The sequence below is a fragment of the Onychostruthus taczanowskii genome, unplaced genomic scaffold (genome assembly GCF_017590055.1).
Source record: "Onychostruthus taczanowskii isolate IOZ18803 unplaced genomic scaffold, ASM1759005v1 scaffold61, whole genome shotgun sequence".
In the NCBI taxonomy this organism is placed as follows: Eukaryota; Metazoa; Chordata; class Aves; order Passeriformes; family Passeridae; genus Onychostruthus; species Onychostruthus taczanowskii.
Window position 1 is genome coordinate 777,567 of NW_024503790.1, and position 23,149 is coordinate 800,715.

The 23,149-nt window shown below is 55.9% G+C and overlaps 1 protein-coding gene across 5 annotated transcripts in view; it reads right to left on the minus strand.

The window, feature by feature from the left end:
- Positions 1-3,396: 3,396 nt before the first annotated feature.
- Positions 3,397-23,149, minus strand: part of ARHGEF10L (Rho guanine nucleotide exchange factor 10 like) — a 31,846-nt gene continuing 12,093 nt past the window's right edge. For 2 of the 5 annotated variants that reach the window (XM_041419727.1, XM_041419725.1), the window contains 21 exons: positions 23,006-23,098; positions 21,635-21,741; positions 20,872-20,949; positions 20,618-20,797; positions 19,438-19,554; positions 19,248-19,340; positions 18,473-18,646; positions 17,192-17,337; positions 16,402-16,416; positions 15,882-16,069; positions 14,936-15,051; positions 14,712-14,839; positions 14,127-14,227; positions 12,957-13,078; positions 12,133-12,219; positions 11,282-11,502; positions 9,659-9,813; positions 7,095-7,237; positions 6,545-6,719; positions 5,015-5,137; positions 3,397-4,351 (listed from right to left, as the gene is read on the minus strand). In XM_041419727.1, coding sequence (XP_041275661.1) covers positions 3,861-4,351; positions 5,015-5,137; positions 6,545-6,719; positions 7,095-7,237; positions 9,659-9,813; positions 11,282-11,502; positions 12,133-12,219; positions 12,957-13,078; positions 14,127-14,227; positions 14,712-14,839; positions 14,936-15,051; positions 15,882-16,069; positions 16,402-16,416; positions 17,192-17,337; positions 18,473-18,646; positions 19,248-19,340; positions 19,438-19,554; positions 20,618-20,797; positions 20,872-20,949; positions 21,635-21,741; positions 23,006-23,098 — 3,053 coding nt within the window. In that variant the 3' untranslated portion in view covers positions 3,397-3,860. The remainder of the gene's footprint in view (positions 4,352-5,014; positions 5,138-6,544; positions 6,720-7,094; positions 7,238-9,658; positions 9,814-11,281; positions 11,503-12,132; positions 12,220-12,956; positions 13,079-14,126; positions 14,228-14,711; positions 14,840-14,935; positions 15,052-15,881; positions 16,070-16,401; positions 16,417-17,191; positions 17,338-18,472; positions 18,647-19,247; positions 19,341-19,437; positions 19,555-20,617; positions 20,798-20,871; positions 20,950-21,634; positions 21,742-23,005; positions 23,099-23,149) is intronic. The other 3 variants (XM_041419728.1, XM_041419726.1, XM_041419729.1) reach the window with 3 other exon arrangements.

Below are 23,149 nucleotides of genomic sequence, written 5' to 3' on the forward strand. Positions count from 1 at the left end.
TGTGTTGGCTTTGGCCAGTGGCACAGCCATGATTCCAACATCTCCTTCCACCATGGCTGTAATTCCAACATCCCCTTCCAGTGTGGCCATCATTCCAACATCCGTCATTCCACCGTGGCCGTAATTCCAACATCCCCTTCCACCACGGCCATCATTCCAACACCCATGGTTCCAACATCCCCTTCCACGGTGCCCATCATTCCAATATGGCCATCATTCCAACATCCACCATTCCAACATAGCCAACATTGCAACATGGCCACCATTCCATCATTCACCATTCCAACATGGCCACGATTCCAATACCCATCATCCCAACATCCACCATTCCAACATCCATCATTCCAACGTCCACCATTCCAACATGGCCAACATTCCAACATCCACCATTCTACCATGGCCATCGTTCCAACATCCATCATTCCAACGTGACCACCATTGCAACCTCCACCATTCCAACATCCCTTTCCAGCACTGCTATTTCTGTTTCCTCAGCCCAGCTTCCCAAAATCCCTGGAATCCCACAGCTTCCAGACTTGCTGCTTCCCCATCATCTTCCCAGCCTCCTGGTCACTCACCAGCTCCAAGGGAAGCGATTCTGGAGCCCAAATCCAGCAGGAGAAGGAGGGGGAAGGCAAAGCCGTCAACGTTTCCGAGCGGTTCCTTCAAACCCAGCACAGGGAACACAAATCCGGCTGTAATTAATCCCATTATCTTGGGAAGAGGGGGCCACCGAGCACTGAGAGGGTTGTCAAAAACCAGGAATCTGGCCGGGATAAGCCCCTGGAGGAGTTTAAAGCTTGGACAGGCACCAGCTCTAAGCTGGTTTTGGGGGAGATTGGAGTGACAGGGAAATAAAGACGAGAGGACTTTGGCCTGGATCAGGAAAATCCAGGAATGACTAATCTACCTCCCCTTTCCTTAAGGAATGAGACAAAAATAACCCAAAAAGGCCTCAGCAGCAGCTCTGTTGAATCCCCTGCAAAGCCCAAGCCAGGGGGTGGGAGTGGGCTGGAATGTGGGATATCTGAGGGAATGTGGGCTATCCTATGGAGTATGGGATGTCCGATGGAATGTGGGATGTCTGCGTGTCTCCCACCCAAGGATCCACATCCTGCCCCGCAGAGCCAGTCCACATCCCAAAGATCCTTCAGGAGAGGCATCTGGGGGCAAGAAAGGCTTTTTCAGTGAGCCTGGGGGATGAGGTTGGATTCCAGAGCCGGAGCAAGATCTGAAATGTTCCCAGCTCCCTCAGCTTCTCCCCTTGGCACCCTTTGCTGGCAGAGCCCAACTCCCAGGAAGAGCAGGGAACAATGATCCCTGATTGAGGCAGCTGCCTCACATCTGGAAACTTGGAAAACTCTTCCCATGAGCTCCAGATCCCAGGAACAAGACCTGGAGTGTTCCATGTCCATCTTTTCCATCCCCAGTTCCCACCACACCTGGAGCGATCCATGTCCATCTTTTCCATTCCCAGTTCCCACCAGCACATAGATGCAGCCAGAGAGGAGTTCACATGGAAGTGCTTCCTTGGGAAGAGCAGCCAGGAGGAAAACCCTTGGAATTTCCTCTGCATCCCTGTTTTTAGCCCAGGAGAGCATGGAGAGCTGGGGTGAGTTGGGATGAGCAGGACAGGGACCTCCTCAGCAGGGACTGGAACACTTGGGAAGGGCAAATCCTGCTCAAGGAAGGAGAAAAACTCATTTGAGGGCAAAAAACTTCCGCATTCCTCCCCTGAAATTGCCTCTGGTCCCTACGAATCCATACTGGAAATCCCTGGGAAGGTTTTCCAAGTGGGATGAGCCCCCAAGAGCTTCAGACACTCCAGTTTCCAAACCAACCTTGTACGGAAGCTACGGAAGTTCTTCCATAGCCCATTTTGGGGGTGAAATATTCCTGGATTTCTCCCCTAAAATTGGCTCTGCTCCCTATTTATTCATATTGGAAATCCAGGGAAGGTTTTCCAAACAGGATGAGCCCTCACAAGTTGCAGATTCCAACCCCTCCTTGCATGGAAGGCAGGGAAGCTCAGCCCACCTTGGGGGTGAAATATTCCTGGAGTTCCCCCCTAGAATTGGCTTTGCTTCCTGTGAACCCACACTGGAAATCCTGGGAAGGTTTTCCAAAGGGGATGAGCCCCCACAAGTCATGGACACTCCAGTTTCCAGCCTCTCCATGCATGGAAAGTATGGAATTACCCTTCCTTGCATGGAATACCTAGAAGCTCTGCCCACCTTGGGGGTGAAATATTCCTGGATTTCTCCCCTAGAATTGTCTCTGCTCCCTATCTACCCACATTGAAATCCTGGGAAGTTTTTCCAAATGGGATGAGCCCTCATGAGTCCCATTTCCAATCTCTCATGCCATGGAATTCCCAGGAGCCGCTGCTGCCTGCGGAGCTCGTCAATCAGCCCCGAATGCAGCCAACGTTGATTATTTTTAGTCGGGGCCGCTGCGGTGTTTGTGCGCAGGAATCAGACCATGAAATCCCTGGATCCGGAGCATTCCCAGCTCTCTGACGCCCAGAGCAGCTGAGCCGTGCCGGGGTGAGGCGTTAAAAGCCTCGGAGTGTCACTCGGCGCCACCTGATGTCCCCAAGGCGGGCTGTGCAGCCGGTGTCGGACACGGGACACCGGGGCGGGCAGGAGCGGGGCCTGGCCTGGAATCAACCCCCTGACCCGAATTCCCAGCCTGGAATGGGAAATGTGGGAAAAGCAGCACTGGCCTCGGACAATCCGGCTCGGTGCCCGGCTCAGAGGGAGCGGGAGCAGCAAATCCCATTTCCTTTGGGATCGTTTCAGCCCCTGGAGCAGGATCGGCCCTGCGGGGATGGCGGCTGCTCCATGGATTCCAAGGATGCAGCAAGGGCTGGGACGAGGAGAGGGGGATATCCCTGAGAGGGTTGGGATGACCTGAGAGGGTTGGGAAGAGGATGGAACATCCATCAGCAGTTCCCATTCCAGGGCTCGGGAGTATCCATCCCATCCCTCGGATGCTCCCCATGGAATCCCTGTTAGAGGCAGGAATGGATCCAGTCCCGGGATGAGTTCCCGACTCTCTGGGCTGGGATTTCTCCTGCGCCAATGGAGAGGGCAGAAGTAGAGGAATGAGGGGATGGATTTTCCCTCCATCCCACCCCATTCCCAGTGGGAAAAGAGGAAATTTTGGGGGTTTTTACCTGATTTTTAGGATGTGCAGCTCCAAGGGGGTGCATCAGAATCCCAGAATTCCAGGATGGGTTTGAATCATCTGGAAGCTCATCCCATTCCATTAGAAACCTGCATTCCCGGACTGCTCCAAACCCCATCCTGGAGCATTCCCAGGGAAGCAGAACCTTTGGAATGCTGCTCCCAAATCCCAGAACAGCCCCGAAGCCACAAACCAAGGAAACCACGGCCATTCCTATGGGATTTATTTCCACACTTCCCCTGTTTTCCTTTCCTCAGGAAGCCGAGCAGGCTCGGCTCCCAAATCCAGGGGATTTCAGTACGGAAGATCCTCAAATTCCCACTTGGGAACAGAAGTGGATATTGCAGCCGGAGCCGCTTTTTCGGGAGCTGCTCCTGCTCTTCCTGGCATTCCCAATATATACAGATTCCTTCTTTTTACAGGTAATAATTTACAGCCTATTTATAATCCAGGGATTTCTATCTCTAGGGATTACCCACACACACACACACACACACGCAGGGAAACCGGGAAAACCCCGCCGCTCCCAACTCCAGATCCGCTGGATCTGGGGGAGAATCCCGCGTTTTTCCCAGTTTTTTTCCTCGCAGCGGCCCAAGCGCCCACGGCGGCGCCGCTTCCGGGAATTCGGGAGACTCCTGAGGTAGGAAATTCGGGAATTCCAGGCGGGCTCAGAGTGCCAGTGGGAGCTGCCAGATGAGCAGGGAGCTGTCGGCGGCTCCGGAGCGGCGCGTGGATTCCGCCCGGAAATCCCGGTACCCGCGGCCTCCGGAGACGATGGCCACGGAGGAGATTTCCTTGCGGGAAGAATCCCGGGAGCAGGGCCGGCTCCGCACCCACACATCGGGATCGTCGGCCAGCTCGTAGATGGATCCATCCTCCTCGGCGTGTCCCGGCGTTCCCGGCGTTCCTGGCGCCGCTTCCCGCACGGAGAGCAGCTGGCCGGGCAGGTGTGCCGTGGAGCGCAGCCGGTATTGTAACAAAATCCCTTTTTTCCGCATTTCCCGCGGCTGGAGCCCCTCCGGATCCGGGGATTTCTCCTCCTCGGCCTCGTCGGGCTCGTCCTGCTCGGCCCGGAGGGCGTCGGGGGCCAAAGTGCTCAGAGCCAGCGCCAGGAACTGCACGGGGCCGGCGTGGCCGTTCAGGGACACCATCCCCTTCCCTGGAAAACAGCGGGATCGGCTGGGAACGGGAACGGACACAGCGGGATGGGAACAGAAACAGCGGGATTGGGCTGGGAATGGGAATGGAAGCAGTGGGATGGGAATGGAAACAGCAGGATCAGGATGGGAATGAGTCTGGGAATGGGAACAGAAACAGCAGGATCAGGATGGGAACTAGACTGGGGATGGGAATGGAAACAGCAGGATGGAAACAGAAACAGCCTAGGAATGGGCTGGGAATAGGAACAGCGAGACTGGGATGGGAATGAGACTGGGAATGGTCTGGGAACAGAAACAGTGGGAGCAGGATGGGAATGAGGCCAAGAATGGGCTGGGACTGGGCCATGAATGGGCCAGGAATGGGTTGGGAACAGAAAACAGGGGAGTCAGGATGGGAATGAGCCCAGGAATGGGCTGGGAATAGGAAAAGTGGAATTGCGATGGGAGTGAGCTGGGAATAAACTGGGAATTGTTGGGAATGGGCTGTGAATGAAAACAATGGGATTGGGATGGGAACGGGCTGGGAATAGGCTAGGATCAGGCTGGGAATGGCGCTGTTTTTTGGGAATGGTGCTGTTTTTTGAGAATGGTGCTGTTTCTCTGGGATTGGTGCTGTTTCTCCAGGAACGTCACCACTTTCCTGGGAAGGCTGCAGGGCTCACCGGTGATTTTCGGGATGCCCTCCAGGCGCGGCACGGGCAGCAGGACGATGATTCCCAGATCCGTCCCCACCCAGAGCGAGCCCTGGCACAGCAGGAGGCTGGTGACGCGCACGAGCTTCTGCCCTGCAGTGGGAAAAGCCAGGAAAAGCCAGGATCAGGAAGAACCCCATGGCCAACTCCCAGCTAGCCATGGTTTCCATAGGGATCGGCCTCAGGAAGATCCCAGCAGATCCACACCCAGAGGGGAGCACTGGGAACAGAAAGGAATTAAAAGAGGAAAAAGAAGAAGTGGGAGAAAAGTGAGATTCCAACAGGAATTGAGGATTTTATGGGAAGGAGTTAATGGGAGTTGGGAAAGCGACAAAGCCAGGGAAAGAGGTAAATCCAGGGAAAGATTAACTCAGGGGAAGAGAGAAGTCCAGGGAAAGGTTAACTCAGGGAAAGAGAGAAATCCAGGATAAGATGAATCCAAGGAAAGTGATCAGTCCGGGGAAATCGGTAAATCCATGGTGCTGTGGCTCATGAAGGAGCTGCCACATTCCAGAGGGTTTGGGAGCAGAAGTTCAAATGGATTTAATCCCAACGCTCCTGCCCGGGAATAGAGGGATGGGAGGGATATCAGGATATCAGGACATGCCCAGAAAAAGAAGGAAAAGGGGAAAAAACAGGGAATTGCACAAGTCTGGTGCTCAGAACTAATGAGGGGATTATGGAGCTGTGGAGAGGGAATGAGGCTGGGATAACCTACCCAGAGAGTGGGAATGAGGCTGGATAACCTGGAGTGGGACAGGGATGGGGGATGCGGATGGGATCAAGGAACACAGTTGGGATCCAGGGATGGGATCATGGAACAAATATGGGATCCAGGGATGGGATCATGGAACAAATATGGGATCCAGGGATGGGATCATGGAACAAATATGGGATCCAGGGATGGGATCACGGGACAAAGTCGGGATCCAGGGATGGGATCATGGGACACAATTCCTGCCCAGCTCCATCCCTGCCCTATTCCTTGGGAAAGCCATGGATCCTGGTGGGACACCCTGGGGTGCCCCATTCCCCGATTCTCCTTGGATCCTTTAATTAATCACCTACATTAGCTGTTAATGAGGATCCCACTGGGCAGCAGGAAGCTCCCATTCCCTAATTCCCTATGGATTCATAAATTAACTCCCACTCCTCGTTAGTGCTGATTGGGGTCTCACTGGGCAGCAGGGTGGTCCCATTTCCTGATTCCTCATGGATCCATTAATTAATTACCCTAATCAATCATTAATTGCTCACCAGGCAGCAGCAGGGTGGTCCCATTCCCTGATTCCCCCTGAATCATTAATTAACGACTCTAATTAATGGTTAATTGCTCACCAGGCAGCAGCAGGGTGGTCCCATTCCCTCAGTCCCATGGACCCATTAATTAATGATCCTAATCAATCATTAATTGCTCACTGGGCAACAGCAGAGTGGTCCCATTCCCTGATTCCCCCTGAATCATTAATTAACGACTCTAATTAATGGTTAATTGCTCACCAGGCAGCAGCAGGGTGGTCCTGGTGGCGACGTTGATCTCCTGGAGGTGCTCCTGGGTCTCCGTGTGGAACAGGCGGATGGAGGAGCCCTCGGCAAAGGCCATCCAGACCCCGCTGCCCGCCCGCACCATCAGCGTCACCGCGGCCGCGGGCTCCGGGTGCGCCTCGAAACAGTGCTGGGGGATTCCCAACGTTCCCGGGATTACTGACATTACCAACATTCCCAAAATTTCCAGAATTCCTGCTCTGGGAGAACAGAGCTCCACCGGGAATTCAGCTCCCAGCCCCTCTCACCAGAATCCAGCCCCACTCCAAGCCCCTTCCAGAGCATTTTCCCATTCCTGATCCCATTTCCCTCCCCATTCCCACTCCCATTCTTCTTCCTCTTCTTGTTCCCATTCCCACTCCCATACCCATTCCTGATCCCATTCCCACTCCCATTCTCACTCCCATTCCCATTCCTGTTTCTATTCCCATTCTTCTTCCTGTTCCCATTCCCATTCCTACTCCCACCCCTATCCCCATTCCCGTTGTTCCCGCTGTTCCCGTACCTGGCTCTGCAGCTCGGGTGTCCCCAGCACGCTGACGAGGTTCTGGGAGCTGGCCCAGAGCGACTCCTCCAGCGCCAGCAGCGCCCGCACGGGGCCAGACCCCACCCGGACCATCCGCACCGAGCCCGCATCCCACAAACCCTCTGGAACGGGATCACCGGGAATGGGGTCAGGGAATGGCCCCAACCCCACCTGGACCATCCGCACCAAGCCCACGTCCCACAAACCCTCTGGAACGGGATCACCGGGAATGGGGTCAGGAATGGGGTCAGGGAATGGCCCCAAGCACTGGTGGACCATCCGCACCAAGCCCACGTCCCACAAACCCTCTGGAACGGGATCACCGGGAATGGGGTCAGGGAATGGCCCCAACCCCACCCGGACCATCCGCACCGAGCCCACATCCCACAAACCCTCTGGAACGGGATCACCGGGAATGGGGTCAGGAATGGCGTCAGGGAACGGCCCCAACCCCACCCGGACCATCCGCACCAAGCCCACATCCCATAAACCCCCTGGAACGGGATCACCGGGAATGGGGTCAGGAATGGCATAACAGGGAACAGGAAAACATGGAATGGGAAAACATGGAACAGGATAATGGCAACAGAATAACAGGGAATGGGATAATGGAATGGGATAATGGGGAATGGGATATCAGGAAACAGGGAATGGGATAACAACAGGAAACAGGATAACGGGGATTGGGTAAAAGGGAATGGGATAATGGAAAAAACACAGAAAGCTCAGCACACATGGAACAGGGTAATGGAAAACAGGGAATGCTGAGCACACGTGGAACTGGATACCAGGGAAAACAGGGAATGCTGAGCACACGTGGAATGGGATATCACAGAAAAGGAGAAAAAGAAACTCGGCACAGCCAGGAAGCTCCAGGGGCAACTGAGCTCCCCCAGGAGTCACCAGGAGGGTCATTCCCACTTCCCAACATTCCCAAAATTCCCTTTTCCCACTTCACACAGCACTGGAGCAGGGAAGGAGTGGCTACCTCCACCCTGAGGGCTCCTTGGAAAAGCCCAAATTCCCTTTTTTTTAATGGATTTGCTCTGGAAGGGCCATTCCAGGCCAGTCCTGAGGATCCAGAAGCAGCTGGAACGGGATGAATCCAAGGCCAGAGGCTCGGATCCATCGGCATTTTCCTTCTTTTTATTCCCAATCCATGTTTTTGTATCCAAACCCTCAAATCTCAGGAATTTGGAGCCTTTGGATGCTCCAAGACCTGCTCCCAGCATATCCCAATTTCCAGGGAAAAGGAATGATTCAGGGAAGCTCATTCTTCCAAAAAAATCAGGATGAGGTTAAGAACTCCCCCCCATGGCTGCTGTTTAATCAATTAAAATTAATTAAATCCCTTTAATTGGCTCCCAGAGTTGCCATCACTTGCGAGAGGGGATGGGCACAATCCCAAAAATCCCCGTTTACGGGGATTCAGTGGCTCAGGATTGAGCCAGGTGCTGCTTCCTGCAGCTTTTCCTAGAGAAAACCCAGAATTGCATCCGAAAATTCCACTGGATTCCCGGCTCTCCCCAACCCCCTAGTGACGAAAACAGGGAATTTCCCAACCCAGGAATTTCTGCAGAAGAGTCGCAGCAGGATGGGACCTCAGCCTGAGCCAAATCCCAGGAAAACAACCCCAAAATCCAGCGAATAAAGGGAATTTTCCACGGGGGGGGGAGGGGGGGGGGCGGGGCGGTTGAGCAAAAATTCCCATTCCTTGTGATCCCACCCTGGATCTTGCAGCAGCCCCTCTCCAGGACCATTTCCCCAAGGTTTTCCCCCAAAATGAGTATCTTTGGATCCACCTTGGGAAAACTGGATTTTCCTTATCTGGGGCTGCCAAGGGAAGGGGAAAATATTGGGAAAACAAAGGAAAAATGGGGATTTATCCAAAATGGGAAATCCTAAATGGGATTTATCCAGAGAGGACATCCTAAATGGGAATTTATGCCAATCCAACAGGATATCCTAAATATTGATCCTAAATATGGATTCATCCCCATGGGATATCCTAAATGGGGATTCATTCTAAACAGGGATTTATCCCAATCCTGACGGGATATCCTAAGTGAGGATTTATCCCAATCTCAACAGGATATCCTAAATATGGATCCTAAATATGGATTCATCCCAATGGGATATCCTAAAGAGGGATTTATCCTAAACAGGGATTTATCCCAAACAGGGATTTATCCCAATCCCGATAGGATATCCTAAAGGGGAATTTATCCTAAATGGGGATTCATCCCAATCCATGGGGGATATCCTAAACAGGGATTCATCCCAATCCATGGGGGATATCCTAAACAGGGATTCATCCCAATCCATGGGGGATATCCTAAAGGGGGATTTATCCCAATCCCGACGGGATATCCCAACCATGGATCCACCCCAATCCCAATGGGTATCCTAAGCAGGGATTCATCCCAATCCCTGTGGGTTATCCTAAAGGGGGATCCACCCCAATCCCAACAGGATTTCCCAAACAGGGATCCACCCCAATCCCTCTGGGGTTTCTCCCGCCCGCGGGGTCCCCGGGCGCTCACCGTGGTTGCGGGGGAAGGCGGCCACGCTCCCGTCCTGCAGCCCGGCCAGCAGGAACGCGGGGCTGTTCCGCAGGCACAGCACGGGCACCGCGCCCGGCACGCGGCAGCGCTGCAGCACCGGCGTCCCCGCCGCCACCGCCCCGAACACCAGCAGGCTGCGGGACAGCGGGAACGCATCCCCGGGGTCAGCGCCGGCCCCGGAGCGCGGGGAGAGAACCCGGGATCGGCACTGGGATTGGGATTGGCCCCGGAGTGCGGGGAGAGAACCCGGGATCGGCACTGGGATTGGGATCGGCCCCAGAGTGCGGGGAGAGAACCCGGGATCGGCACTGGGATTGGGATCGGCCCTGGAGCATGGGGAGACCCCGGAGTGCGGGGAGAGAACCCGGGATCGGCACTGGGATTGGGATCGGCCCCAGAGTGCGGGGAGAGAACCCGGGATCGGCACTGGGATTGGGATCGGCCCTGGAGCATGGGGAGAGAACCCGGGATCGGCACTGGGATTGGGATCGGCCCCGGCGTGCGGGTAAAGAACCCGGGATCGGCATTGGGATTGGGATTGGCCCCGGAGCGTGGGGAGAGAACCCGGGATCGGCACTGGGATTGGGATCGGCCCCGGAGCGCGGGGAGAGAACCCGGGATTGGTATTGGGATCAGCCCCGGAGTGTGGGAAGAGAACCTGGGATCGACATTGGAATCAGGACTGGAGTGCGGGGAGAGAACCCGGGATCGGCATTGGGATTGGCCCCAGAGCGCGGGGAGAGAACCCGGGATCGGCACTGGGATTGGGATCGGCCCCAGAGCGCGGGGAGAGAACCCGGGATCGGCACTGGGATCGGTCCCAGAGCACCGGGAGGGAACAAGATTGGGATTATTTGGATCGGCCCCAGAACCCAGGGAGAGAACCCGGGATCAGCATTGGGATCAGCCCCAGAGCACAGGAAGAGAACCCGGGATCAGCATTGGGATCAGCCCCAGAGCACAGGAAGAGAACCCGGGATTGGCATTGGGATTGGCCCCGGAGCGCGGTGAGAGAATGGGATCTGAATTATTCGGATCGCCCCGGAGCGCAGCGAGAGAATGGGATCAGGATTATTGGGATCGGCCCCGCAGCTCCAGGAGACAGTGGGATCAGGGCTGGGATTCGGGATCAGTCCCGCAGTGTGGGCAGGGAGCAGGATCGGGATCAGCCCCGGAGTGCAGGGAGAGAGCAGGGTCAGGGCTGGGATTTGGATCGGGAATGGCCCCGCAGCACCAGGAGAGAGCGGGATCGGGATCAAGATTGGCCCCGTAGCATGGGGGAGAGAACAGGATCAGGATCGGGATCAGCCCCAGAGTGCAGGGAGAGAGCAGGACTGGCATTGGGATCGGCCCTGGAGCACGGGCAGGAAGCAGGGCCGGGATCGGGATCAGCCCCGCAGCGTGGGGGGGGAGCGGGGTGGGAGATGGGATCCGCGATAGGGGCTGGGATTCGGCATGGGGGCTGGGATTCGGGATGGGAGCTGGGATTTGGGATAGGGGCTGGGATTTGGGATAGGGGCTCGGATTCGAGATGGGAGCTGGGATTCAGAATGGTAGCTGAGATCTGGGATGGGAGCCGGGATCTGGGATCTGGGATCTCACCTCCCGTCCTGCAGCCCCAGGCACACTGCGGGGTGGGGGGCGTTGGGGGTTGGGTCTGGGGCCATTCCCTGCTCCGCGGGATCCTCGGGATGTGGCTCCGGGATGAATTCCATGCACAGCACCGGGGCCGCCACCGGGAAGGATTTGACGGTTCGGGGCACGGAGCGGTTCAGGGAGAAGATCTCCACCTGCCCCCCTGCCCCCTCCTGCCCCCCTCCCACCTGGGGGAAATTGGGAAAAGTGGGAATCAGCATCCCGGGATTCCAGCCATCCCAAATCCCAAGATCCGTTGGGGTTGTGCCCACCCAGAGATCCCCACCTGACCCCCTGCCCCCTCCTGCCCCCCTCCCACCTGCAGGGCAGGAAAACCAGGAATGAGCATTCTGGGATTCCAGCCAGAGCCACCCCAAATCCCAAATAACCTCAAATCCCAGGATCTGTTATCCCCAATCCCAAACCCCAAATCCCCAGATCCCAAATAACCCCAAATAACCCCAAATCCCAAATCCTGGGATCTGTTGTCCCAAACTCCAAACCCCAAATAAACCCAAACCCCAAATCACCCCAAACCCCAAATCACCCCAAACCCCAAATCACCCCAAACCCCAAATCACCCCAAACCCCAAATCACCCCAAACCCCAAATCACCCCAAACCCCAAATCACCCCAAACCCCAAATCACCCCAAACCCCAAATCACCCCAAACCCCAAATCACCCCAAACCCCAAATCACCCCAAACCCCAAATCACCCCAAACCCCAAATCACCCCAAACCCCAAATCACCCCAAACCCCAAATCACCCCAAATAAACCCAAATCTCCCCAAACCCCGTAGTGTGGGCTCTGCTCACCCACAGGAAGCCCTGGGGCAGGGAGGTGCTGACAGCTGAGAACCCCAGGAGCGAGGAATGGACGGGATTGTGAACGGCAGCTCCGAGCTGTGGGAACCAAAATATTGGGATTGGGACCCAGCCCAGCTGCAATTCCCTAATTCCCCTCTTGGAATGCCCCAATCCCTGCCTTTTCCAGCCCTTCCACTGTGGGATTTGTGCTTTTCCACCCCAAAATCATGGATATGAAGGGAAAGGGGATGGAGAACCCAAATCATCCCAAACTTGCAGGGAATCAGTGGGAACCCCAAAATTTGGGATCCAGCTGCCATTCCCAACTTTGCCCCTTGGAATGCCCCAATCCCTGCCTTTTCCAGCCCCTCCACTGGGAGATTTGTGCTTTTCCACCCCAAAATCATGGATATGAAGGGAAAGGGGATGGAGAACCCAAATCATCCCAAACTTGCAGGGAATCAGTGGGAACCCCAAAATTTGGGATCCAGCTGCCATTCCCAACTTTCCCCCTTAGATTCCATCAATTCCTGCCTTTTCCAGCCCCTCCACTGTGGAATTTGTGCCTTTCCACCCCAAAAATGCTGCACCAGAGGGGAAGGGGATGGAGAACCCAAATTATCCCAAGCAGGCAGCATGTTGGGCAGATCCCCAAATTTGGGATCCAGCTGCTATTCCCAACTTTCCAGTCTGGATTGCCCCAATTCCTGCCTTTTCCATCCACTCCAGGGTGGGATTTGTGCATTTCCCAGCTGGATCCGAGGGTTTTCCAGTCCCTCAGGAATGGGATTTGTGCCTTTCCCGGTCAGATCCTGGGTTTTTGCAGCTCTCACCTGCAGGTCCAAGGCTTTGGAGGAGAAGGCTGGAATGTGGCAGGAGAGGATGGGACACCAGAAGGGAGCTCGGCTCTTCCTGTCCTCGTCGGGGCAGAGCCAGCCCGGCTGGTTCTCATCCCCTGTGGAAAACCAGGAGCGCTGGGATCATCCCCACCCCAAACACCTCCCCTGGGATCCATGTTCACCCCAATCCACCATTTCCATGGATTTGGGATGCACCTCACCCCCTTCACAGAATTATTTGCAGTGTGCAGGGAGAAAAAGTCCCGAAAAAAAACCCAAATTTAGGGGAAGAAATTCCATCGCAAGGCGTTCCCTGACATCAGGCTGGGATGGGGTTGAGGTTCTGGCTCGTGGATATGGGATTACCCAACCTCAAAAAGCTCCCAAACCTCCTAAACCTTCCCAACCTCCTTCAAAACCTCCCAGATCTTCTCCCAGATCTTCCCAACCTTCTCCAAAACCTCCCAAACCTTCTCCAAAAACCTTCTCCCAAACCTCTCCAACCTCCTCCAGAACCTCCCCAACCTTCTCAAAAAGTTCCCAAACCTTTCCCAGGACCTCCCAAACCTTCTCCAAACCTTCTGCAAAACCTGCTAAACCTTTCCCAAAGCCTCCCCAACCTTCCCCAGAACCTTCAGAACCTCCTCCAAACCTTCCCCAAAACCTCCCCAATATTGTCCAAAGCCTCCCAGAACTTCCCCAGAACACCCAAACCTTCCCCAAACCTCCCAAACCTTCTCCAAAAACCTCCCCAACCTTCTCAGAACCTCCCCAAAACCTTCTCTAGAACCTCCCCAAAACCTTCTCTAGAACCTCCCCAAACCTCCAGAACCTCCCCAACATTCCCCAAACTTCCCCAAAGCCTCCCAAACTTTCTCCAGAACCTCTCCAAACCTCCAGAACCTCCCCAAACTTCCAGAAACCTCCCCAACAATCCCCAAACTTTTCCAAACCTTCTCCAAAAATCTTCCAAACCTTCTCCAGAACCTCCCCAAAACATTTTCTAGAACCTCCCCAACCTTCTCAGAAAATTTCCAAATCTTCTCCACAAGCTTCCTCAAAGCCTCCCAAACCTTCTCCAGGACCTCCCCGCCCTCCTCCATCCCACAGCTCCCGGTTTTCCCCCTTTCCCACACCAGGATTTCCGGGAAGAGCAGGACTCACGCAGGCCGATCTTGGCCAGGTGCAGCCGGTTCACCCAGGAGATCTTGCTCAGGGGGCTGGGGGTGATGAACACCACCATGACACTGATGGGGCGCCCAGACCTGCGGGACACGGCGGCCTTCAGCCTCATCCTCCTCATCCTTGTTATCTTCATATCCCCATCCTCATCATCTTCATCCTTACCCCCATCAGCCTCCTCTTCAACATGGTTATCCTCATCCTTGTTATCCTCATCCCCATCATCCTCCTCCTCATCTTTATCCTCATCCCCATCATCTTCCTCCTCATCATCATCTTCATCCTCCCCCCATCATCCTCCTCCTCATCGTTATCCTCATCCCTATCATCATCCTCCTCCTCCTCTTCCTCTTTCTCATCATCATAATCTTCATCCTGCTCTTCATCCTCCTCCTTCTCCTCTTCTTCCTCTTCCTTCTCCTCATCCTTCTCATCTTCTTCCTCACCCTCACCCTCCTCCTCTTTCTCATCCTCCTCTTCCTCTTCCTCATCCCCATCTTCCTCCTCCTCCTCTTCCACCTCCTCCTCTTCCTCCACCTCCTCCTGCATCCCAGATTCCCGCCTCACTTGTCCGGTTTCCCAGGCAGCAGCAGCCGCAGGCGGCACTTGTTGGCCGAGTGGATCTCCTCCTCCTTGACCTTCATCATCCTCTGCAGGGCCAGGCACCAGTCCTGCGCCACCGTCATGTTCAGGTTCTGGAGAACATTGGGAATGGTCCCTCAGAGCCAGGATCGCCCCAGATCCCGTCCGGCGGTTCCCGGGCAGGCGGCGGTGCCGGGCGCGGGCGGTACCTGGTAGGTGCCGTGCAGGGTGCTGACGAGCAGCGTGATCTGCTCCACCACCGCCAGGTCCTTCTGCAGGTCCTGCAGCTCCTGGAAGAGCCGCGGGGGGCCCAGGTAGACCTTATCTTTGGGGGGAAAAAACGGGATTTCAGGCACATGGAGCACCACAGGATCCACCAGGTTGGAGAAGACTCCAAGAGGGAGCCCAGCCCGTGACCCAACACCACCAGGGATGGTCCCGAGTGCTGCGGCTGCTGCTCCTCAAACATCTCCACGGATGGTGACTCCCAGAGTGGTGAAATCCCCCATATCCAGCCCAGGGAGGTTCTCCTGCCAGGAATGGGGCTGGAGCACCACATCCATGACTGCATCACCTCCCAGAGTACTGAAATCTGCCTAAAATCCCCCAAATCCCAGCTCAGGGAGGTTCTCCTGCTGGAATGAGGCTGGACCTCTGCATCTGCAACTCCACCATCTCCCAAAGCAGTGAAATCCCCTAAACCCCCCAAATCCCAGCCCACCAAGGTCATCCCACCAGGTATGAGGCCCTGACCATCTCCCAGAATGGTGAAATCCCCTAAACCCCCACCAAATCCCAGCTCAGGGAGGTTCTCCCACCAGGAATGACACCCCAAGTGCTGCATTGGTGATTCCACCACCCCTCAGAGCAGTGAAATCCTCTAAAACCCCACATATCCCCTAAAACCCCTCAAATCCCTGCCCAGGGAGGTTCTCCTGATAGGAACCGGGCTGGAGTGCCACATCTCCGACTCCACCACCCCTCAGAGCAGTGAAATCCTCTAAAACCCCACAAATCCCCTAAGACCCCCCAAATCCCTGCCCAGGGAGGTTCTCCCACCAGGAATGAGGCCCCGAGTGCTGCATTGGTGACTCCACCACCCCTCAGCGGGGTGAAATCCCCCGGAAGGCCCCCAGCCCCACCCCAGGAGCTCACTGTGTGCGGCCTGGCCGGCAGGCGCGTGCCGGCGGGCACCGGCGTTGGCCACGGCCACGGCGCTGTCCTTGTCACCGGCGCCGCTCTCCTGGCCCACCTCCACCACCTGCACCTGCGGGAGGGCCGTGCTCCACTTCAGCACGTACTTGGGGCCCAGGGGCACCAGGCTGCTGATTTCCAGCTGGCCTCTGCCAAGGCAAGAATTCCAGGTCAAGAAAACCCCGGGTTTTCCCAAAATCCATGGATTTTCCCAAAAAAAACCCTGGGTTTTCCCCCCAGAAAATACATGTCCTGCAAGCCGAGCACCCCACACCATGCAGGAACCCCAAAATGTGGGGCTGCTGATTTCCAGCTGGCCTCTATCAAGGCAAGAACTCCAGGTCAAAAAAAACCCCTGGATTTTCCCAAAAAATATGGACTTCCCCCCAAAAAAAAGCATTCCCCAGGCCGAGCACCCCACACCGTGCAGGAACCCCCAAAGGTGGGGCACACGACACAGCACAGCACACCTGGCACCTACCCTGCAGGCACTGGCCTGGAGAGTGGAAAAAGGAGGGATTCAGTGGGATTTGGGGAATTTGGGGTGGTTTCCCCACTTGGCGGCATCAAATCCCGCCAACTCCACCCCATTTCCAGATCCCACAGCAGGAGGAAAGGAGACGGGTCAAAGGTGGGCAGGTAAACCCCAAACTCAATGAGATTTCCGAAATAAAACCCCAAACTTGATGGGAATTCTCCCAAAAACCCCAAAATCAAAGAGATTCTCACCAAAAACCCCAGACTTGATGGGATTTTCTCCCAAATCCCCACACTGGGTAGGATCCCCCTTAAAAACCTGAAACTCAATGGGATTTCCCTAATAACCCCAAATTTGGTGGGATTCCCCCAAAAAACCTCAAACCCAATGGGAATTCCCCCAAAAAACCCCAACTCAAATGGTGATTCTCCGAACTCGATGGGATTCCCCCCAAAAATGAGGATGAGGAGGACGAGGAGGAGGATGAGTATGAGGAGGATGAGAAGGATGCAGAGGATGGGAATGAGGAGGAAGATGAGGATGAGGATGAGGAGGATGCAGAGAATGGGAATTAGAAGGAGGATGAGGAGGAGGAGAACGAGGAGAACAAGGAGGATGAGGAGAACAAGAAGGATGAGGAGAACAAGGAGGATGAGGAGAACGAGGATGAGGAGAACGAGGAGGAAAACAAGGATGAGGAGGAGGAAGGTGAGGATGACAAGGATAAGGAAGAGGATGAGGATGTGCTGAGATCTCCTGAGAGTTCTGGGGTCAGGAGGTGCCCAGCACGTACTTGAAGTTGACGTTGGCGCAGACCAGGAGGTCGCTGAGCAGGAACACCTTCCTCTCCTTGGACTTGAGCAGCTGCCCACGGTCCCCGTACACCGTCTCGGTCAGCGTCTCGCAGAGCAGCAGCTGCCGCTGCCCCGAGCTCAGCAGCTGCAGGACAACCCCCAGATGGTGACTCCAGGCTGGAGATGCCACCCCGGAGTGGCCAATCCCACCATGGAGTCAGAATCGCCAATTCCCAGCATTGTCAAAAAATAGAGCTTCTCCAAGAGGTCCTCATCTTCCTCCAGAACCTCCCAAGACCTTCTCCAGAACCCAAAACTCCTCCAGAATCTCCCCAGTCCTCCTCCAGATCCTCCCAAAAACCTTCCCCAGAACCTCCAAAAAATATCACTAGATCCTCCTAAAAACCTCCTCCGAAAGCTCCCAAGCCTTTTCCAAAATCTCCCAAACCTTCTCCACAATTTCCCCAAAACCTTCTCCAGAACTTCCCAAAACCTTCTCCAGAACCCCCCAAGACCTTCTCCAAAAGCTCCCAAAACTCCTCCAGAATCTCCCCAGTCCTCCTCCAGATCCTCCCAAAAACCTTCCCCAGAACCTCCCAAAAAGTATCTCTAGATCCTCCTAAAAACCTCCTCCAAAAGCTCCCAAGCCTTTTCCAAAAGCTCCCAAGCCTTTTCCAAAAGCTCCCAAACCTTCTCCAGAATTTCCCCAAAACCTCCTTCAGAACCTCCCAAAAACCTTCTCCAGAACCAGCAGACACCCTGACATGGACTAGGAGCTCCAAATCAAAACCCGCAGATCCTTGAGGAGGAATTCCCAAATTCTACCTTCAATGTTTGGTTTGAATTAAGATCCTCTGGGAGCAAACAGCGATCCTGCTTCCCAAAAACCCCAATGTAGAGAGGGAGCCACAAATCCCACCCGGCAGCTCCAAACCCCGTTGAGGATGAGGATGAGGTGCAGGAGGTGGAGGATGAGGAGGATGAGGAAGAGGAGGTTGAGAAGGATGAGGAGCAGGAAGTGGAGGACAAGGAGGATGAGGTGGAGGATGAGAAGGATGAGGAGGAGGAGGTGCAGGAGGTGGAAGGAGGATGAGAAGGCTGAGGATGAGGAGGACGAGGAGGATGAAGAATAGGAGAATGAGGAAGATGAGGTGAGGACAAGGAGGACAAGGAGAATGACGACGAGGATGAGGAGGATGATGATGACAAGAAGGCTAAGGCTGAGGATGAAGACGAGCAGGAGGATGAGGATGAAGATGAGGGTGATGAGGAGCCCCCACCTTGTTGAAGCTGCTGCGGTCGCTGATGCTCTTGCTGAGCTGCTGCATCTCGGCCACCTGGTCGGCCAAGCGCTTCTGCTCGTTGAGCTTCTCGGCCAGCGTCTCCAGCTCGGTCAGCGCCAGCTGCAGGGACAGGCGGTCGGCGTGGCCGCGCGGGGTGTTCTTCAGCATGTCCTGGGACACGGAAACACCGGGAATGGCTCTGAGGAACCGCCACGGCAGCGCTTACGGAGCTCCAACACTGAGGTGTGGAGGATGATCCTTGGGTGGATCCAAAAAACCAGAGTGCCCACTCCAAAGTGCGTCTCAGTCCTGCAGCTCCCAAAAAGGAGTTGCTCCAGAATCTCCCAAAAACCTTCTCCAGAACCACCCCAAAACCTTCTCCAGAATCTCTGCAACCTTGCCCAAAACCTTCTCCAAAAGCTCCCCAAAATCTTCTCCAGAAGTTCCCCAAGACCTTCTCCAGAACCTCCCCAAAGTCCTCCAGAACCTCCCTTCTCTCACCTGTAGGAGAAGGATGGACTGAGGGAATTGGGAGCACTTTGGGCACCTCCAAAATCAAAGCTTAGGAGATGATCCTTGGGATGGATCCAAAAATATAAAAAAAATCTAAAAAGTCCAAAAAACTCTGGCCCTGTCCTGCAGCACCCAAAAAGCTGCTTCTCCAGAATCTCCCTAAAACCTTTTCCAAAAGCTCCCCAAAACCTCCTCCAGGATGTCCTAAACATCCTCCAGAACCTCCCTGATGTCCTCCAGAACTTCTCCCTCGTCTCACCTGCAGGAGGAGGATGAACTGAGGGAACCTCTGGATGGGCTTCACCATCAGCCCATAGAGCGTGACACGGTCAGCGCTGGCCATCTGCCGCTTCTGCCGGGGGAAACGCCATAAAAAGGGGATTTTTGGGAAAATGCCATAAAAAGGGGATTTTTTGGAAAAGCAGAGCTGTGGAAGTAGCTGCGCTGACCTTGAGGAAGTCCAGGAAGGCGGGTTTGGTCAGACAAGCCTTCTTGATCAGGGACATGGCCGTGGTGAAGTTGTTGACATAGTCGCTGTAGACGTCCAGCACCATGGACTTGGAGAACTGGGAGAGGATGGGAGAGCGGGAATGGCGTGGAGCTTCCCAAAACCGGGGTGGGGCTTCCCAAAAAACAGGGTGGACAAGGTGCTGGGAGTGTCTCATCACTCCAATCCTCCACCCATCCCTGGTGGGATCCCAAGGGATGTTTGGGGCTGATTCCTGGTTTTTCTTCCTACTGAGGTGGCAAGTCTGGCACCATGGACATGGAGAACTGGGAGAGGACAGGAGAGTGGGAATGGTGTGGGGCTTCCCAAAGAATGGGAAATCGTGCAGTGCTGGGGGTGTCCCATCACTCCGATCCTTCACCCATTCCTGGTGGGATCCCAAGAAAAGTTTGGTGGTGATTCCCAGTTTTTTTATCCTACCAAGGCCATAAGTCCAGCACCATGGAGAAGTGGGAGAGGACAGGACACTGGGAATGATGTGGGGATTCCCAAAAAATGGGGTGGGCAAAACATGGGCTGCTGGGGGCATCCCAATTTGGGCTCCATCACTCCACCCATCCCTGGTGGGATCCCAGGGGATTTTGGGGGTGATTCCCAACTGATGAGATCCCAGGGGGATTTTGGGGGCAATTCCCATTCTCTAATGAGATGCCAAGGGAGGTCTGAAGGTGATTTCCAATTCCCGGTTTTTGATGGGCTCTCAGGAAGGTCTGGGAGTGATTCCCAGTCTCTGATCCCAGGGGGGTTTTGGGCGAAACTCACAATCTTTGGGGAGGATTGGGGACGATTCCCAATCTCTGATCCCAGGAGCATTTCAGGGACAATTCCCGGGTTTTGATAGGACCTCAGAGGGATCTGGGGCCATTTCTGGTTTTTGCTGGGATCCCAGCAGGATTTGGGGCCATTCCCAGTGTTTGCTGGGACCCCAGTGGGATTTGGAGCCATTCTTGGTTTTTGATAGGAACCCAGAGGGATTTGGGGCCATTCCTGGTGTTTGCTGGGATCCCAGCAGGATTTGGGGCCATTCCTGGTTTTTGCTGTGATCCCAGTGGGATTTGGGGCCGTTCCCATGTTTGCTGTGATCCCAGCAGGATTTGGGGCCGTTCCCATTTTCCCCGCACCGAGGCCACGAAGAGGTCCCCGATCTTCTCGTTGGAGTCCCACTCGGCCACGCGCGAGGCCAGGGCGATCTGGAACATGGAGTGGCACTGCAGGATCTCCTTCAGCCGGAAGAACACGACCTGGCACTTGCGGGCGCTCAGCACCTTGGGCTCCATCTCCAGCAGCGGGTTCCGGTAATCCTGCGGGAATTGCGGCGCTGGGATCCCGGGATCCGTGCCGGGGGATCCCCATCCCGCCCAAACGGGGCCCCCACCTGCAGGATGCGCTTCAGGGAGTCCACGTAGCTGCGCTCGCTCTGCACGATGGAGCCCAGGATGTGCCGCCGGAGCACCTGCGGGGCAGGGAACGGGTCCTGATCCCAAAATTCCCATTCATGGGACTGGGGAAGGCAGGAATAGCCCTGATCCCAAAATCCCCAATCCCAGGATTGGGGAAATGCAGGAACAATCCTGATCCCAGTGTCCCAAATCCCAGGATTGGGAAAAGGCAGGAACAGCCCTGATCCTCCAATCCCCAATCCTGGGATCAGGGAAATGCAAGAACAGCCATGATCCCCAAACCCCAGAAGAGGGGAAAGGCAGGCCCAGCCTGTGGGGCTCAGCCGTGATCCCCCAACCCCAAATCTCAGGAAACGGGAACCAGCCCCAGCCCTGCGGAAGCGCTGACTCAGTAGCGCTGTTTTTGCTGACTGTGCATTTCCCTTTGCCCAATCACGGGGCCCAGGGGACACCGTGACGCCCCCAGATCCCACAAAAGCCCTGATCCCAGATCCCGGGAAAGCCCCAGTCCCAATCCCAGGAAAGCCCTAAGCCCAGGCAATCCCAGGAAAGCCCCGATCCCAGGAAAGCCCAGATCCAATGAAAGCCCAGATCCCAGATCCCAGGAAAGCCCTGATCCCAATCCTGGGAAAACCCAGATCCCAGGAAAGCCCAGATCCCAGATCCCAGGAAAGCCCTGATCCCCATCCCAAGAAAACCCAGATCCCAGGAAAGCCCCGATCCCAGGCGATCCCAGACCTGCTGTGGGCTCAGCCCCTCGGGCGCGGGGCCCAGCTCGGGCGGGGGGTGCCTCATGTCGGACACGGTGACCTCCAGGAAGCCGGTGTCCTCCTCCTCCGAGTCCCCTGCGGCACGGGAACACCAAAACCCCAAACTGAGCCCAAACTGACCCCAAACTGAGCCTTCCAGGGCCGGAGGCGCAGCCCGGCTCTCCCAATAGTCCTGCTTCTCCCAGTATCCCGTGCCCTTGCAGAGCGGTCACCGGACACCGGGATGAGACGGGCAGGAGCAGGGATGGGACTGGGAGGAGACAGGCAGTGTCTCCATCCCAAAAATCCACCCTGGAACAGCACCTCGTCCTTGCTCCGAGACAGCGGGAAACGGGAAAAGGAGCCGGGAGAAGGGGGAAGTGCTGGTGTGAGGACCAAGACAGCGCCACAGGGAGGGGACAGGGAGAGTCCCTATCCCAAAAATCCGCCCGGGAACAGCGCCTCGTCCTCACTCCAAGACAGCGGGAAACAGGAAAAGGAGCCGGGAGCCCAGGAAAAGTGGGAAGTGCTGGAGTGGGGACCAGGACAGTGTCACGGGGAGGGGACAGGGAGGGTCCCCATCCCAAAAATCCCCCCGGAAGCAGCGGGAACAGCGTCTCGTCCTCGCTCCAAGACAGCGGGAAACAGGAAAAGGAGCCGGGAGCACAGGAAAAGCGGGACACGCCGGAGCGGGGAGCCCTTACCAGAGGCTGAAGCAGCCGAGGAGGAGGAGAGCGAGCGAGCCAAGGAAAGCTCAGGATGAGCCAAGGAAAACTCGGGATGAGCCAAGGAAAACTTGGGATGGGAGCGCGGCCGTCGCCTCCACATGGCCCCGGCCCCATCCCGGGCCAGAAATCCCGGGAAGGGGAAGAGCCGGGGGGAGGGAAGGAGGAAGGGAAGGGAGGAAGGGAGGGAAGGGCTGCGGGGACCTTTTTCCTTCCCTAATTTCAGCTCCTCCTCCCCGGGGATGCTCTCCCGGGATTGCCGCGCCCCAAAGCCGTGCTGGCCATGCGGGAACAGCGGGACCGATCCCATGGGAACGGCGGGAATGGCAGGACACACAGCAGATCCCATGGAAAGCTGCAGAAATGTGGGAACACGCAGCCAATCCCATGGGAATGCTCTGCAAATGCCGGGAACACACAGCGGATCCCATGGAAAGCTGCAGAAATGCCGGGAACACGCAGCGGATCCCATGGGAATGCTGGAAACACGCAGCCAGTCCCATGGGAATGCTCTGGGAATGCCGGGAACACACAGCGGATCCCATGGGAATGCCGGGAACACACGCGGCCGATCCCCCGGGAAGCTCCAGGCGCTGGGATCCAGCGGGATCGATCCTACCTCCCCTGGATCCTACCTGCCCCGGGCTGCTCCAGGGAAACCCGGGAGCTCCGGCGGGAGCGCGGCGGCTTCTCCGCCTCGGCCGCGCTCCTTCTGCGCTCCCCATCCCCTGTGGGACAGGGAAAAGCCCCGGGAATTGGGAATTCAGGGGAAAACTCGC